At 41.9% G+C, this 18,032-nt stretch overlaps 1 protein-coding gene across 3 annotated transcripts in view; it reads right to left on the reverse strand.

Annotated features, from left to right (window-relative positions):
• chchd6 (coiled-coil-helix-coiled-coil-helix domain containing 6) overlaps nucleotides 1-17,909 on the reverse strand; it is a 407,145-nt gene extending 389,236 nt beyond the window's left edge. Inside the window, exons 1-4 of one of the 3 annotated variants that reach the window (XR_010002592.1) lie at nucleotides 17,582-17,909; nucleotides 13,854-13,977; nucleotides 10,234-10,303; nucleotides 8,690-8,834 (exon numbers count right to left, since the gene is read on the reverse strand). Coding sequence is in view for 2 of the 3 variants with exons in the window: in XM_062969815.1 (XP_062825885.1) it covers nucleotides 8,690-8,834; nucleotides 10,234-10,303; nucleotides 13,854-13,977; nucleotides 17,582-17,671 (429 nt within the window). In the remaining variant the exon portion in view is untranslated. The remainder of the gene's footprint in view (nucleotides 1-8,689; nucleotides 8,835-10,233; nucleotides 10,304-13,853; nucleotides 13,978-17,581) is intronic. The other 2 variants (XM_062969815.1, XM_016990831.2) reach the window with 2 other exon arrangements.
• Nucleotides 17,910-18,032: the final 123 nt, after the last annotated feature.

Raw genomic sequence — 18,032 nt, forward strand, 5'->3', positions numbered from 1 at the left:
TGTATCCAAATGTTGGTCCTTTGGGGGAGCTTTCTTGCTTTCTTTTGATTGTAAATTTAAAGTTAAAATTCAATAAATAAAAAGATCTATTCCAGTGCAAAAGGTGAGGTCCAAATAAGAACCAGAGAACTTAAGAACCTAGTGGACAAAAAAGGCTCAAGAAATCGAACACACTGCAGATGTCCATGACACACAGGAATTTTTTAAAGCCACAAAGGCGGTTTCTGACCCAATATGGAATACATGTTCATCTATATTCATCAGATGGAACCCAAATTCTAAATGACAAAAATGCATTGCACTATATTAGAAAGAGTATTACCGTAATCTTCTTAACCTCAGTACATGTTTTATTTATTTCGTGTCAAAAGCATTGCATAACAAATACATTTTAAAATGATGGAAAAAAAAGGAAATCACAAGCAACTAAATAGTTTTAGACCAAAAATGGGCAACAGCAACCGCATTGTCTGTAGCTTTAAACAACTCCTCCTCCGTGCATGAGGCAGGACATTGTGGGCAAGCATACATATGCGGAGTTGTTTGTTCTGCTCCACAGTCACACAAGGTGGAGGATTCCTCCAGGTAGTGCCACCTTGCCAAGTTGTCTTTAGATCTGCCCACTCCACTTCTGAGTCTGTTCAGGGACTTCCAAGTTGCCCATTCTTGGTTTGCCCCTGGAGGAAGACCCTCATGGGGGGCCATCCAAGTACATGTTAAATACATATAAGAGTGTGGCCAAAGAGGTTTTTTCACAAATTTCACAGCAACAAATCAGGGATGCGCTTGCAGCACTGCCCAGTTTTGAGGAAGTCAATAAAGCCACCAACCAATTAAAAATAACAAAGTCAGTGGACCTAATGGGATCCCTGTTTAAATCTTTAAAGAAGGCAGGCCTGAGCTGACACAACTTCACAAATGTACTGAAAATGTGTGGTTGACCGAGAAGATCCCAGCAAACTTCAGTGATATCATCACACTTTTCAAAAAGGTAAATAGAACAGACTGCAGAACCTATCAAGGTTTTAACTATCACTTTTAACCTCTGAATGAAAAATCATCACAAAAATCCTCACAAATTGTATTCTACTATTTCAAAACACATCCTTATTGAATTGCAGAATGGCTTCAGCCCCTCCAGAGGAACAGTAGGTATAATTTTCACTATATGACAACTTCAGTAAAAATGCAGGGAACAAAGTGAACCTTTGTACATTCACTGACATTGCAAAGACCTTTGACACTGTGAATTGTAATGCTCTCTTGACCATCCTCTTGAAAATCAGATGCCCTGATAAATTTGTGTAAATCCAATGGCTCCTCCATGATGGCAACAGTCTTGGACAGCAACAGCTCCCAAAGTGACCCTTTTAAAGTGGGAGCAGGTGTCAAGCAGGGATGTATTATTACTTCAACCTTATTTTCCATCTGAGCTCTGCAAGCGCAGCATTCTTTTTTGAATGACGCAAAGAATGATTGAAGATTGGGACATCCATAGGGATACCAAAATGCTGTCCACCTCTGTTGTATGCCTGTAAAACATGGACCATCTACAGCTGCTACTCTCGACTTCTGAAAAGACCTGTAGAAATTTTTTAATGCAGGGATGGAGCCCCAGAACCTTGCAAAATGCGCTATGGAACATCTCCCAACATAGAGGCCAATGTAAGTGCCCGCTTGTGGCGCATTGTCCCCGGGGGCGGGGACCATCGGCTCCCTCCTCGCTGAACGCAGAAGGCTCAACTGAGGCCTAGCTTGACTCGCAAGACCTCACGAGAAGAGCTAGGCCTCCATTGAGGCCTTCCACATTCTGCAAGGAGGGAACCAATGGTCCCCACCGCCAACAAAGGTATGTGCGGGGCCTTGGGGGGGCGCAATTTCAGGGGGGGGTGGCCACTAGGTTCACCTACAAGGCAAAATTACCTAGGGCCACCTCTGTACACACCCAAATACATCACCAGTATTTCACTCACTCCTATTGATACAGTCTATAGTTCTACAAAATAAAACTTTGAACTGCTAATAACACCTGCAAAAGAATCTGCTTCATTAACCATCATGGATGTTATATACATAAAACTTCCAAGAGATTGAAAAACTGCTCCAAAAAAGGCATTACCAATGCTCAGACACTACTATAAACCTAATGTATGACTAGAATGTTTGAATAACATTAGCATTAGTTTGTGTGAATAATGTATGCCCAGTGCTCATTAGTTTCCATGTCACTTTCTTAATAGTGCCTCAATACAATAAAGTATTTGTGGACTCTCTTTAATAAGGATTAAGACCTTTTTTTCTAAGTGAGGCTAAAACCTATTTGATTTGTAGTCCTCACATTGGAGAATTGTTAAATCCATTAGTTCTTCTGGATTACAGTTAATGCTCTAGTTAATACAGATTAAGTTATACTTTCCAACACTGGCAAGCAAAGGGCTTTTCACTTTGTAACTGCTGAGTATCTTGCTTGAAACACACATTCAGGCTTTCTGGATTTCCTGGGAGAGGAATGAGTTAATTTAATTATCAAGGAAATACAAGATCCATACCCTGACATAACTAGCATTTGAATGAAGATTGCACTGCCCCTTTGTCATTATTTATGCAAACCATTCACATATTATAATAATAAATAATAAAACTTTATTCATATACCGCTCTATCTCCCCAAAGGGACTCAAGGCAGTTTCCAACATGAGTGCAAAACAACATATAATACTTAACACAGCAAAATAAACACATCATTAAAACGAGACAAAGACAATTCAGTTAAAATAAGCAATCACACTCAGAACCTCCAATTGAGGGGGCAGGAATCATTAGTCAGGGCAAGGCTGACCTTTTTTTCGTGTTAGGAGCAACCGGAGTTGCTTTTGGAGTGAGAGAATTGGCCGTCTGCAAAGACATTACCCAGGGGACGCCCGGATGTTTTTGATGTTTTACCATCCTTGTGGGAGGCTTCTCTCATGTCCCCGCATGGAGCTGGAGCTGATAGAGGGAGCTCATCCGCGCTCTCCCCGGGTGGAATTCGAACCTGGCAGCCTTCGGGTCAGCAACGCAACCTTCAAGTCACAAGGCTTTTATCCCCTAGGCCACCGGAGGCTCCTGTTTGACATGATCCATTTTTAGGGATAGGTAACTTATACAACATATTTTAGGGCCAAGAGGTAGGCAGTGTACCAGAGTAGATTCTGATTTGACTAATGAGACTAATCTTATTCAAAATCTTGCCAAAACCACCAGGTTTTTAATTCCTTACAGAAAGTGGGGGCCTGCCTGATCTCTTTAGGGAGGGCGTTCCAGGGCCGGGGGGGGCACTACCGAGAAGGTCCGTTCCCTCGTCCCCACTTGGGACAGCAGTGGGAGTGAAAGAAGGGCCTCCCCGGCAGATCTCAAGGCCCGCACTGGTGCATAGGAGGAGATGCGATCACGGAGATAGACAGGGCCCGAGCCCTATAGGGCTTTATAGGTCAATGCCTGCACCTTTAATTGGGCCCGGCAGCTCATCGGCCGCCAATGGAGCTGCTGTAATAGGGGCGTTGTGTGCTCCCTATAGCCAGCTTCCATCAGAAGCCTGCCTGCCGATCTTTGAACTAGCTGGAATTTCCTGACCATCTTCACAGGCAGCCCCACATAGAGAGCACTGAAGTAGTCCAATCTGGATGCCAACAAGGTGTGGACCACCCTGGCCAAGTCAGACTTCTCGAGGTATGGTCGCAGCTTCTGCACAAATTTTAGTTATGCAATGGCACTCCCAGCTACCGTTGACACCTGAGCCTCAAGCATCAGCATTGAGTCCAGGAGGACCCCCAGGCTGCGGACCTGTGCCCTCAGAGGAAGTGCAACCCCACTGAGCACAGGTTGCCATCCAATACCCCAAAAGGCCAGGGATTCGAGCAGGTATCCCCCAGCTTCACCATCTGGGTGAGATCCCTCAGGAAGGAGCGGAGCCACTGCAGCGCAATGCCCCCAAGACCCATTCCTGAGAGCCACCCCAGAAGGATACCAAGGTCTATGGTATCGAACGCCGCCGAGATGTCCAGGAGAACCAGTAGGATGCACTCCCCCATATAGCTCTCTACGGAGGTTATCCACAAAGGTGACCAAAGCCATCTCAGTCCCATGGCCAGGCCTGAAACCAGCCTGTGACGAATCTAAATAATGGGTCTCATCCAAGAATTCCTGGAGCTGAGAAGCCACCACCCTCTCCAGAACCTTGCCCAAAAATGGGAGGTTGGAGATTGGTCGATAATTATTCAATAATGACGAATCCAAAGATGCCTTCTTCAAAATAGGTCTTACAATTGCTTTTTTGAGGCAAGATGGTATATGCCCCTGCTGGAGGAGGCATTTATGATTCCCATCAACCAATCAACCAACACCCCACTGGCGAGTTTTGTAAGCCAGGATGGGCAAGGGTCTGGAGCATAAGTGGTCGCTCTCACCGCTCCAAGAACCTTGTCAACGTCATCAGGCTGAACAAGTCAAAATGAATCCAACAAAACCTAACAGACAGGTGCCTCTGTTACATCCCTTGGTTCTGCACTAAAGCAGGCATCTAAATCGGAGCGTATTCAAGCGACTTTATCTGCAAAATGATGTGCGAACTCGCCACATCGGGTTGTCAGGTGATCAAATTATTCCATTGTCATGGACTGACCATCACCTGATCAGCTTTAAACTTACTTAACTTACTTCTCCTCATGGGGAAGGAGGAGCTCCCTGATCACCTGAAACAACTCTGCTGGTCTGTTGGTTGCAGATGTGATGTGAGCAGTCAAGGAAGTCTTTCTGGCTGCTCTCATTGCTGCGGAGTCTTTCTGGCTGCTCTCATTGCCCGCCTCGTACGCTTCATCACCGCCAGCTCCCTGGTGAACCATGGGGCCGGTTTGGCTCGTTGAGACAAGAGGGGACGCTCAGGGGCGATCGTGTCTACTGCCCTAGTCAACTCTGTGTTATAGAGGTCCACCAGAACAGGTCAGCCAGCATGGCAGGAAAATTCCCAAGAGATGTCAGGAATCCATCCGGATCCATAAGTCTCCTGGAGCGGACCATCTTAATGGGTCCTCCACCCCTGCAGAGGTTAGAGGCTACGGTAAGTTTAAAGTTGATCAGGTGATGGTCAGTCCATGACAATGGAATAATTTTTCGCTCTTCCACACCGGCATTTCCCCCGACCACAATAAAAACTAGGGCCAAAGTATGTCCAGCTACATGGGTGGGCCCAGGTATTACTTAGAGCCAAGTAATTGAATTGATTTTAATTTCAGAAGGGTACTTCTAGCAGATATGCGCAAGAGACAGTTTGGCCCAATTAAGTGTAGTCAATCTGCCCCCTATTTAGACGGGTTTCTAACACATCAAAAGTCAGTTTCTTAGACTGGAAAATTCTATGTGTCGCACCTCAGCATTGGTTCACCTTGCTCCAACACACAAACTCCACCACAGCAGGCTTGGGTCTTTTCAGTTGATTGAAGAAAGATAGCAAAACTTATTAAAAGGCAGAAAAATAAGTAAAAACCAATTGCAAGTGCAATCCTTAAACACTGTTCAAGAAATTCATAGATATTAGTCCAAAATCCAAAACAGCAAAGTAAATCCAAGGTAACATGAATACATGAGCTTCAAAAGTAATCCAAACACAGATTCAAGGCTTGAACAAGGCAAGAGTTGATTCTCAAAAAGTGAGGTTGCTCTGACTAAAGTCTCTTCCCCAAACATCTACTTCAAAACCTCTTTGCAACTGAAAAACATGTTTCTTTGAACTCTAACCCCCTCACGCTTGGCTCCAATTCTCACGGAACGTCTGAGTCCTGTTTTTAATTTCAATCTGGAATCCCTATCTAACACAAATTCATCCCCTCCGTTCCCTCTGTTTTTCTAAACTATCAACACTTTCCAAATCCACCTGCACTTCAGAAATGTCAACATTCCCAGGAACAGACTGCATTTCAGAAACGTCCACATTCCCAAATCCACTTTCTTCATCATCAGACTGATCAGGCTGAACCACAACACTATGATAAGTCTGCCTTTTCTTGTGACTTCTAGGATTCCGTTTCTCCTCCGTGGCACTATTTCAAAGAGAATGCTGTTTCCCTGCTCCAAAGGAGCTGCAATACAGCATTCTAGTAAACATCTTCAATTCCTATCACATTCTTCCTAATGATGCTTCGAGTACAAGTTTCATACAATTTTCTTTGGTTGCAGCTATGTATCGAATTTTAACTTCCAACCAGAGGTTACTTGTCTATCACTTTCCTTACAAATGACAAGAACACGCTAAAATAATATAGCTGAAGTACTTTCAAGATTCAGAAGCAGTACATAAATACTGTTATTGCAGCTAAATGCTAGGTGGTACAGAGTCTGAAAATCCTGCCAGGTATTCAGTCTTTGAAGTTACACAAATTTATAACTTAGGCACGTTGTTTTTGGACAAGGAACAAGTTTGTATTTTGTAATAGATTTTTTAATGTGGGAGAAAATGCTACTTCTCACCATAGTTTACCTGTCTCGCTTAATTTTTATATTTTCTTCCACAAAGTATTAAATGATATGTATTGTCAAAGGCTTTCACGGGTGGTTTCCGGCTCTATGGCTGTGTTCTAGCAGCACTTTCTCCTAACGTTTTGCCTGCATCTGTGGCTGGTATCTTCAGAAGCCATACAGCCCAGAAACCACACAACACCCTTTCTCCATTTTGCTAAGGTCCTCTGAAATATAGCCAACAGCACCCATCATTTGTTGGCAGTCACCCATCAAAGTACCAACTAGGTGTGACCTTACTTCCAAGATCAGATGAGATCTGAGGACTTAAAAAATATTTAGGAACTACTGCTTTCTGCCCCCCTCATCTCCATTTCTAAGCTGGAGAGCTGGCATGGTCCGTAGACCTCTCCAAGGTCATGTGGCCGGCATGACTGCATGGAGCGCCATTACCTTCCCACCGGAGTGGTACCTATTGATCTATTCACATTTGCATGTTTTCAAACTGCTAGGTTGGCAGAAGCTGGGGCTAACAGCGGGCACTCACCCCGCTTCCCAGATTAGAACTGCCTACCTATCAGTCAGCAAATTCAACAGCTCAGTGGTTTAATCCGCTGCACCACCAGGGGCTCCCAGATGGTTACTATATTTTATTAGGATTTTTTACTTTCTTAACTTTTGTAGTTTTATATTGTGTTATTTTAATGTTTACAAATTGATCATGGTTTTAACTTTTGTTTGTAAATGTTTTTATTTTATTTTAATGTGATTGGAAGCCACTTTGGGTTCTGCTCCAAGAGAAAGGTGGCATTTACATTCAATTAATTAAATACAGGTACTTCATCTTGAACTCTCTCATTACTTGTTAGAGAAAATTTTCCTTAAGCAAGAAGTAACAAGATTATTCCTTGGTTTGTTAAGCATAATGTATGAACCAAATCTCTGAAGTTAGCTCACTTTATGGCTCCAGGAATGTTTCACTCATTTCCTACCATCCCTCCTTGAAGCTGATCATTATATTCACACACACAAAACAGTTTTTATTATAAAACGTGTTGAATTCATGCTTCACATCCCTTTTTACGAGATCATATTCATCAGAGAATGGCTGGGAAAGAAAACTCAAAAGTTTACTTTAAAAACATTTTGATGTTTTGGTTTTTTTGTGTGTCAGGAGAAACTTCAAGTAGCTTCTGGTGTGAGGGAATTGGACATCTGCAAGGACTTTGCCCAAGGGACGCGAAAAGTGAACCGCAAAGTAGTGAGAGAACACTGTACTTTTAATAATAATATAATAAAATAATAATAATAATAATAATAATAATAATAATAATAATAATAATAACTTTATTTTTATACCCCGCCCCATCTCCCCGAAGGGACTCGGGGTGGCTTACATGGGGCCTAGCCCGATAAAACAATCAATATCAGTAACACGACTATAAAACAATTATACCAGTAAAACATCAATAGCAATAAAACAATCGTTAAAATCGGCAAGAAGCATACGAAAAACATACAATATTAAAACAGGAGACTAATTCATAAAATCCAGAACAAAATGTCCTGGTAGAAATTGACAATAAAGTGCAAAATAGCATTGGCAACATCTCGAAATGGGGGCTATTATAAAATGGGCAGATGGATCAGTCCAACATCAAATTAGGTATCAAAGGCCTTTTGGAAGAGCCAGGTTTTTAAGCTCCTACAAAAGGAGAGGAGGGTAGGGGCCTGCCTGATCTCTCTAGGAAGAGAGTTCCAAAGCCAGGGGGCCACGACGGAGAAGGCCCTCTCTCTCGTCCCCACCAACCGCAACTGCGAGGGTGGTGGGAGCGAGAGAAGGGCCTCCCCCGACGAGTGAAGAGAACGTGCGGGTTCGTAGGAGGAGATGCGGTCTCTTTTAAAACAGAGCCCAATTCACAAGATAAAAGTGAAGTCTTTCCATTGGAAGAACTGAACACACATCTCAAGTGCCACTCTAGACCAGTCTCCCAGTTGCATAGCAAATCAAGAAATTGAAATGGTGAACCATCACTGACACAAACAATAGGCTGCAACAGAAGAAGACAGATGACAAGGAAAACCAGTACTTTAACACATTCATTCCAATGAAAAATGTTTTAACAAATTTTACCACAAGGAAGGTAATGCAGGAAAAAGAGGAGGAAAATGGAGTGTTATTGAGTGTTATGATACTCACAATCTGAGATGTTTTCTGCTTCTCTTCATTGGTGTTACTCCTCTCCCGCTGAAGAGTTACATTTAGACTCTCAGTGGCTGCCTCACGCTCCCTTTTGGCCAGTCGGAGCAGCTCTTCTTGAACCATGGCCTGCTCCTGTTCATACCTATTAGGCAAAGAAAGGGATCAACAATCATTGATATAAAAATTAAGATGCAGCTCCCTTGGCCATATTGGAATCACAGCAAGCAGAGATGCAACCTTGAATCCAGTACGGTTACCAACTCACCGTTGCATTTCCTGAATTACAACAGGTTTTAACACTCATTCTGCAACAAGAAATCCAATCAGAAAGTGGCCACCTTGCAGTTGGATCATGATAATGGTTCTCGTGTCCAGTTATTCAATTATCTCCCAATTAAGGGAATAAAAGATTTAATAAAACATACTATAAATCACACCAATGCTCAGGTAGTTCACAATGTCTGGGAAATAATGTCATTGTCCTAAAATCAGCAGGGAACATCCTCTTCATAGCAACCATTTTACAGCAACTGATCTTAGTCCACTGTGTTTTTTACATTGCACATGTCTAATGCCAAAATAAAAGCAATCTATATCACATGTGTCAAACTCAAGGCCTGCAAGCCAAGTCCAGCCTTCCATGTCATTTTATGTGGCTCTCCAGATGCTATACTACAATTCCGGTATTTTTCATAATTAGACATCATGACTAGAAGTGGTGGGAGTTGTGATACAATAACATCTAGGAGGCTGCAGTTTGTTCTCTTTAGTTGGGAGAGTGGGGTTTAAATTTAGACACAGGCAGTCCCCTGTTGATGAACAAGGTCAGTTCTGTAGGTTTGTTCTTGAGTTAGATTTGTATATAAGTCAGAACAGGTACATTTTCTAAGTATAACTCTAGCCAAAAAATATTAATTTTTAGTTTTGGATAGCATATGGAAAGGTTAACACTCATGCAACATTTGTTTTGCTGTTTGTGCCCCTGTTCAGAAGATTTCAACTCACTTTCTGTCCCTGTGACAATTGGATTTTGAAAATTTTGGGTTTTCCTAGAAACAAGGTTTGGTGATAAAGGAGTGAAATAGGGAACATCTGTTTCTTACAGGAGTGATTTTTCCTTCCTAGGAATAGTTTTCCTCTCGCTTACTGTTGTCTCACCCTCGTTTGTAACTAGGAGTTGGATATAAGTTGGATGTTTGTAACTTGGGAACCGTCTGTACAAGGCTTGTGGATATGCTGTCCGACTTAAAATGTCCTTTAACATTTCCCCAAGTGCACAAGTTGGGCTGGAGTTCTCATTCTCTCCAGTCTGCATGGTGGATAATCAAAAGTGATAAGAGTTGTCATTCAATAACATCTGGGGACCCAAAGTGGGTAAAACTAATAAGCACCGACCACTATTTAATAAAATTATAGTTGGCCCTCTGTATCCACTCATTCTCTGTCCATGTATTCACTGGCCTTTTGAAGGCAACCATGAGGCTGATGTGGGCCTCGATGAATTTGACACCTTTGAGCTAAATGATACAAGAATATCTCACCTCTTGTACAGTTCCTCCTCTGCTTCAGATGGCTTTCGACCCAAACTGTCTGGAGTAGGTGGAGAAATCCCTGGAAAAAAATGGAAGAAAACCATCACTATGGTACGTTGTGCGGCATATCTCTTTCATTTGTGGAAATGTAAGACATATATTCATCTCATTCATGAGAACATAAGATAAAAAAGCAGGAATTTAGGAATTGGTGGAGAGAAATTAAAAAGTAATGCTGGTACGAATTAAGAGAAACACTTACTTTAGAAGAAGAGGTTTCAATAACACCTAGCACCAAGTGTTGTACTCCAGGGCAAGAAGCACCTCTGTACTTAACCACCACACTCTAGTCCAAGTAAAATCAGCAAAGCAGTTTATCAAAGATTATATAAAAAGCAGTTCAGCAAAAAATAATAAAAACATCAACGTGTAAATGTATGAAATAGTCCACATGATTCAAGGTACAAGAGTAGTTTCAAAAGCACAGGAATACAAAAGAACTAGGATACACAAGGCAGCATAAAATCCAATACAAAAATCCAGGAACACTCCTTCAAACTTGGAAGCATGAAACATGAACGAATGAAAACATGGAACTAGAATTCCCTTAGCAGACTTGACTAGGACTTGGCAAGAGATTTTGCCTCTATTACCAATGGTGACCAGACTGCTGGAAAAAAAAACCTGGCCTCCCTAATATACACATGAAATTATGCAGATTTCCCTGACTACCTGATAACGGGTTCTTCTCTAACAAGCGCTGTGACCTTCAAAGATTCTGTTGAGCAGCTTGGAGTTTACAAAAACTAAGTCTCCTATCCATCAGCTCATTAGCCTTTCCACCTGGAATTTCATCCTCTGAATTCATTTCAGCCTCTGACCTTACTTCTCTAGAAAAAGACTTCTCGGCAGCATCTGGGCCCCTCTCTGGAATGGAATGTGGCCTTCACTAGCTGCTGGAGACACAGACTGCTCAGTTTCAGGACTTAAAATCTCATGCTGATCTGCAGGCTCAGAAGCAGGCAAAGAAATCCCATGATCCACTTCCTCACTGGCACTAGGAGCAGGCACAATCATAGGCTGAACTCCAACATCAAGGCTGAACAAATTGCTCCTGTTAAATTCTCCATAACGCAAGTAAGAGTTGAGTAGAGTCAAAGCAAAGAAGCAGGTAGAAACTTTGGAAACTCCACCAATACAATTATAAAAAGAATGGCCTACCCACACATTTTAACTATGTTTTATTTAGTATAGAGGATATGTTTCTGGCAATAATTAGCTGGTTCACTAAACCACAAATCATTCCGGATCCTGTAAAACAATAAGATTAAGGATCCTGGAGGGACAACTGACAGATGAGCCAAGAATGCACATTTGGGCACTATAATGGAAATCAAAAACCAGCTGACTTAGGTAAGCAAACCACTCACGAGAGACCAGCCTTTGCAACAAGCCATTAAGCAGAGAATGAAACAGCTGAGCTCCATCAGAATTCTTTCACTTATTTCTCCCTGGTAACATCTGGAACTGATTTGTGAACTTTTAAATACCCAGGACTACACAAGGTCCTCCTCATGCAATCCCCACGCACCAAGAAGCAGGCAGCTCACCTCCATTCTTCTAAAATGACACTAGTCATAAACAGTGTTTCTGTCTGTTACAGTTGCTTTCCCTAAATGCTGCACAGAACATTACAATAGTCCTCTGAACATACACAGAAGAGACAACAAAGATTGATAGGGTACATCAATAGCCTTCAACATGGGACCTGTACTCAACTCCACTCTCCTCCATAAGACTAACTTTTTAAAAAATGTATAAAGTCAACCCTCCACATTCGCTGGGGTTAGGGGGACAGGACCATCTCTCCAATGAAAGTGAAAAACCCCAAGCCAAGAAATTGTTAATTTCAGACCTGAAAGAACAGCTCTCTAGAAATTTCTCTACAATCAACCTCTGCTGGAAGCTGATTATAGAACTGCACTGAAGGACCTAGATATTCCTAGAGAGAAATTCTCTCTAGAAAATTCTAGATTCTCCAATATGACTAGAAGATTTTGACCATAGAACTGTACTGGAGGACCTAAAGCAATGATGACGAACCTTTTAGAGATGGAGTCTCCAAAAGGAGGGGGGGTGAATGGGTAGCGAGCAGGGATTCATAGCTTTTGGGGGGCAAGTGAGTTGATTTCAAATTTCGGAAAGAAGAGTTACACCTTTTGATGGTCCGGATGTTTGTCTCAGCACTATTGGTTTTTGTTATAGAAAACTAGTATTGCTTTGTACCCACCCATTTGTTTCTCAGACTAATCACTTGACCTTCTGTAAAATAGATATCTTCTAAACTGCCATTCCCAGCCAAACAACTGTTTTGTAAAATGGCAAACAATTCTTGCCAGTCATTTTGTGAGCCATTTTGTTTACTCACAACACACATTCAGAATTAAAAATCAACTCATTTGCACGAAAGGCTGTAAATCCCCATACTTAACTAAAAAGAAAGAGGATGGAAGTATCTTTAGCAGATATGAGACAAATAAAGCCCAGTCTCAAAGGAACTGCTAGACTCCTTCCTCCGCCACTTTCCTTTTGATGTTAAAACACAGGTACCTCCTTAAATATGGATTTTGCTTTGACCCATGGAAAAGTCAAGGGTAAAACTTGGGGGCATATAACAAATATTTTCTCTCCTTTAAAAAATGCATAGAGGTAACATACTTAAGAATTGCTAAAGGGCAGAGAAGATCTGTTTAACTGTGGGGTTACTAATGGGTATGTGTGTAAATTGCATTGCTGATCTTAAAATTTTAACATCCATACAAATACAGATAGGGAAAGGAATATAAATGAGAAAAAAGAATGAGTATGCAGCTGGAAAAAGGCAGGGAGAGAGAAGAGCAAGAAAAGTAACCTTAGGACCCCAGCACGAAGGCAGTGACAAGAGGCAGAGGTAAGGAGCCCTTCTTGTCTTGACAAAGGGTGGAAAGCAGCACTCCTACCCAATTACCTTCCCAAAACAGAGAAAGAAAGGTAGGTAGCCCCCCCCCACACACACACACACTTTTATTTTTTAGCTTGAACGGCATTCAGCAGCACATGGGGCAGCCCAAAGAATACAGTGTGAAGTGGAGCAGAGCAATGCCAGCCATTTTTAAAAAGGGCTTAATGCAAGGCTTGAGAGAGACTGCCAAACCTCGGGAGGCTGATACAGTAAGTCCCTACTAAATGTGATGGCTGCCACTCCACTTAAGTGCCCAAGTGGGGTGTGGAGCACAAAACACTTCCAACACCAATGCATGAATAAGTCGACCTAGAGGTTGGGTTTTTTTTTGTCTTTTTTGGCAATTTGTTTTTGAATGTATACTTGAGTATATACAGAGGCAGCAGTAAATCAAGCATTAACTTGATACAAACATTTGATTCAAACCAGTACACATTTATAGCCAATTATGTTCAGAACCTGACCAATACAATAAAACAACTTCTGTAGTCATCCAAATGGAAGCAGCATGTAGCAAAGAAACAGATTTCTCAATTGAATAAACCGTAAGCAGGGCTGCCAGACACTTGTCATACATATGGATGTGATTAAAATCTAGTTCTTAGTAATAAAGGCAGTAAATAAATACCTGTTGGCACCTTAGATTTCCCTTCTGCAGGTTGCAATATGGGAGACGGAGGGATGGGTGGTGCTCGTTGATCCTTTTTAGTTTGACAAGGTTGTTTCATTCTGTTCACTACATCTTCAGAAAGCTAACAAATTGTAAAAGGTAGAGGAAGAAAGATTAGTGAAATTATACTTTCTATATCTCACAATATAGATTTCTCTTTTTGAATTGAAGAAATCATAACATAGCTGCTGCTTTTCTGAGAAAATGAAAGATGCAACAACTTATTCTCAATGTCAAAACAATGAGAAGCACACTAAAGAGTAACAACTGATATACTGAAGTTTAGTTTGCCACACCTTTAATGATGCTCTTGTAGTTCTGTTTTTACGACTCTTTGCTTAAACAAAAACAAAATCAACAAAACAAAATACATTTATGGACAAAAATAAATTAACTCGCTATCAGATATGAATTACCGTTGAATAATTTATAATAAAATATGATTTTTTTAATTAAAAAAAAATACAATTCTAACCCATCCGTTTCCTATAGCTTCAAGTGGTTACCAACAATTCAAACACTACAAACACATTTTACATTCTTTGGTTTTGAAACTATTGCTGATACCTAAACCTACCTACCTACATGTTAACTATGAATAAGGATTACATCTGCACAGTGTTGTTTTTAGTCAACTATATCCACACATGTACACAGATCGATAGACAGATAATTAGATCCTTGTGAAATTTTCACTTATAACAGCAAAATAAATATAAACAAAAGATATAAACAAACTTTAAATAAAGAACATAATACAAGAATTGATATCCCATAATGACAAATTTGGTAGTAGAGGCATACACCATTTTAAAAGGTCTCTCTCAAACACTTTTCTTTTTGTCGTCGAAAGCTTTCATGGCTGGAATCACAGGGTGGTTGTGTGTTTTCCGGGCTGTATGGCCATGTTTCAGAAGCATTTTCTCCTGACGTTTTGCCCATATCTATGGCAGGCATCTTCAGAGGTTGTGAGGTATATTGGAAAACCTAAGCAAGGAAGGTTTATATATCTGTGAAAGGTCCAGGATGGGAGAAAGAACTCTCCAACAGACAACAGTTCTTTCTCCCAGATGTGGGCAAAACGTCAGGAGAGAATGCTTCTGGAACATGGCCATATATCCTGGAAAACTCACAACAACCCACTTATTTTATAACATTTTTATAGCTTGCCTAGACCCCTCTTTTCCTCCTTGCCTTGAGTCTACCTGGACATTTCCAGCAAGATTGGCATGTGAGGATGGTTAAGCGAGGCTGGGGAAACACAAAATTTCAGTGCTGGTTACAGTGGTATGACTGCAAGAAGCAACGTGACTTGAGCTGGGAAACAGTGGGATTACACTCTAGCCAAACCTACTGTAGTTGTCAGTGCCTGTCTATCATAGAATCATAGAATAGTAGAGTTGGAAAAGACTTCATGGGCCATCTAGTGCAACCCCCCACTAAGAAGCAGGAAATCGCATTCAAAGCACCCCCGACAGATGGCCATCCAGCCTCTGCTTAAAAGCCTCCAAAGAAGGTGCCTCCACTACAGTCCAAAGGAGAGAGTTCCACTGCCGAACAGCTCTTACAGTCAGGAAGTTCTTCCTGATGTTCAGGTGGAATCTCCTTTCCTGTACTTTCACAAGCAAAGTAAACAGCAGCTGTTTCCAGAATTTCTTACTTGAACATGAGTGAATAGCAAAACACACTCAAAAGGGAAACCAATGAAAGCCTGTTATTCTCAGCATATTAAAAAAAAGAAGAAAAAAGCATAGATCTATATGTTTAACAGCGTCATGGGATTCCTAAGAGTGATGAAAAAGAGGAAAATCTGGATGCATTTAGGAAGCTTTCAAGTGGTCTCCAGAAAGTTTGAAATGTTTTTGATCACTGTATTTATGCAAGATTTACTGTATCTGTTTTTTCAATTCACATGTGCATATGGTTAGTTTTCAATAAAAAGTTTGAACTGCTCTTCTTGTTTGTGGCCCCATAAAGCTGTGAGGAATCCCCCAGATTGACCCATCCATTTCTGAGACTATGCTATCCCTGCATAGGCGGTTAGGTGTTTGGGAATCCAAATTGCCTTGTACGTTTAAAACCTACATAAATGTTATTAATGTTAGTATTTAACACAAAAGAGCCCTCTCTTTCAAGAAGCTCTGTCACAGTTTTCTCCCCTCTCCCCTCTGTTCCCCTCATTCGTTGTTTTGTCTCTGACTTAAGCGACCACATTGATCAGCTTTCATGGCAGAAGTGCTTGCACCATGAAAATAGCTCAAATAATCTACATTTTCACCTCCGACTTACATACTGTCTACTGGGAATTGATTAAGCTTTTTTTCTTATTCCTTTAGTGCTGAGGGAGATGTTAATCAATTAACTCCAATATACATAACATTACTTGAGTCTGAATAAAAGATTTTTCATGTACTTCAACATTTGGACTGGCAACCCTTGCAATGATCAGCATTTTACATTTTGAAGCTTGTCATTCTGTACAAGTTGTTCAGGCTAAATTTCTATTAGCAAAGGAAACACACTTTGGGTTTAGTTGTCATCCAGTATTATCAGAGGCTGAACTGCATTCTATCGTCAGTGTAGACCCACATAATGTAGTTCAATGCCATTCAAACTGCGTTATATGGCAGGGTAGTTACAGTCCAGCTCCCTCATTAACATAACCAGCAAGATCTTACTTAGATGATATTCCACACTGGAAAAATCAGGATGTTAAAAAGAAAGATTGCTTACAGGTAACACAGGGCATCTTTCTTGCAATCAACAGTAACGTGAGTTTGCTCTTAACAGCCCAAAGTCTAAGGATGCCTCTGTGTTCTAAAATAGAGTCTGAGGTCTGAGCAGTCCCAGATCTGATCATGTGGTCTGCAGCCCCTCCCACAACTTCAAGAAACATAGAGTAAAGGGAAAGCTGCATACCAAAGCATATGCAGTAGTCTCTTACTTATCTAACCACTTATCCAACATTCTGTATTATCCAACACAGTCTGCCTTTTAGTAGTTAATGTTTTTATTGTCAATGTTTTCAATACATTGCGATGTTTTGGTTCTAAATTCATAAATACAGTAATTACTACATAACGTTACCGTGTACCAAAATGCTTCTTCTGCCAATTTGTTGTAAAACATGATATATTGGTGTTTACTGTGTAAAATCGTAACGTAATTTGACTTTTATGAGGCTTCTCCTTAATCCCTCCTTATTATCCAACATTTCCGCTTATCCAACGTTCTGCCGGCCCTTTTATGTTGGATAAGCGAGACTGCAAATACAGTAAGCAAAATGAATCATATACAAAACATATGACTAATGGAGGCTTGAAGAAGGTTGCTATTTCCAACAGGAATTGTGGGAGTTGAAGTCCAAAACACCTACTGCGCCAATTCTACAGTGTAGAGCGGGTATGGACAAACTTGGGCCCTCCAGGTGTTTTGGACTCCAACTCCCACCATTCCTAACAGCCTACGGGCTGTTAGGAATGGTGGGAGTTGAAGTCCAAAACACTTGGAGGGCCCAGGTTTGCCCAGGCCCGGAGGGGAGGCTCCAATTCTCCTTTCCCCCTGAAAAGCCAAAGTCACTCCTGCTCTGAAGCCATTCCTCCCTCCTAGGGACATGTTAACCCACCAGAAGACAGTCAAGCAAGGCAGGCAGGCAGCCAGGGAAGCCCTGCCTTGAGCTCACTCACCCTGATGCCCTGCAGGACCCGCACGCGGTCCTCCTCGTCCAGCTCGAAGGACACCTTCCTCCTGCCCTGGCTGCTCCCGCTACTGCCCATCACGCCGGCACCAAGAGCAGGAGGGAAAAGCCTAGTCTCTCCACACAGCACAGGGCACAAACTCAAAGACACCACGCTCTTCTGGACCGGCCTACAAACCCGCGCCCGATTGGCGGCCGCCGAGGAAGCGCCCAATAGCGCGGCGCAGTGTTGGAAGCCGGCCGCCAGGCACGCTGGGAGATGTAGTCTTCCTGAGGCCTCCGCCGCTGTCAAGGATGCTCCAAGAAGGACCACATTGGCCAGGAAGGGCGCGCAGAAGCGGCGGCGCGGCAATGGCTCCGGCGCGGCAATGTCACTGCGCCTCTTTTAAGCATCATACGGCTACATTCATTTGTCGCAAAGCCGAGGCTGGCCGCTATGT

This window comes from Anolis carolinensis, chromosome 2, assembly GCF_035594765.1.
Source record: "Anolis carolinensis isolate JA03-04 chromosome 2, rAnoCar3.1.pri, whole genome shotgun sequence".
Taxonomy (NCBI): Eukaryota; Metazoa; Chordata; class Lepidosauria; order Squamata; family Dactyloidae; genus Anolis; species Anolis carolinensis.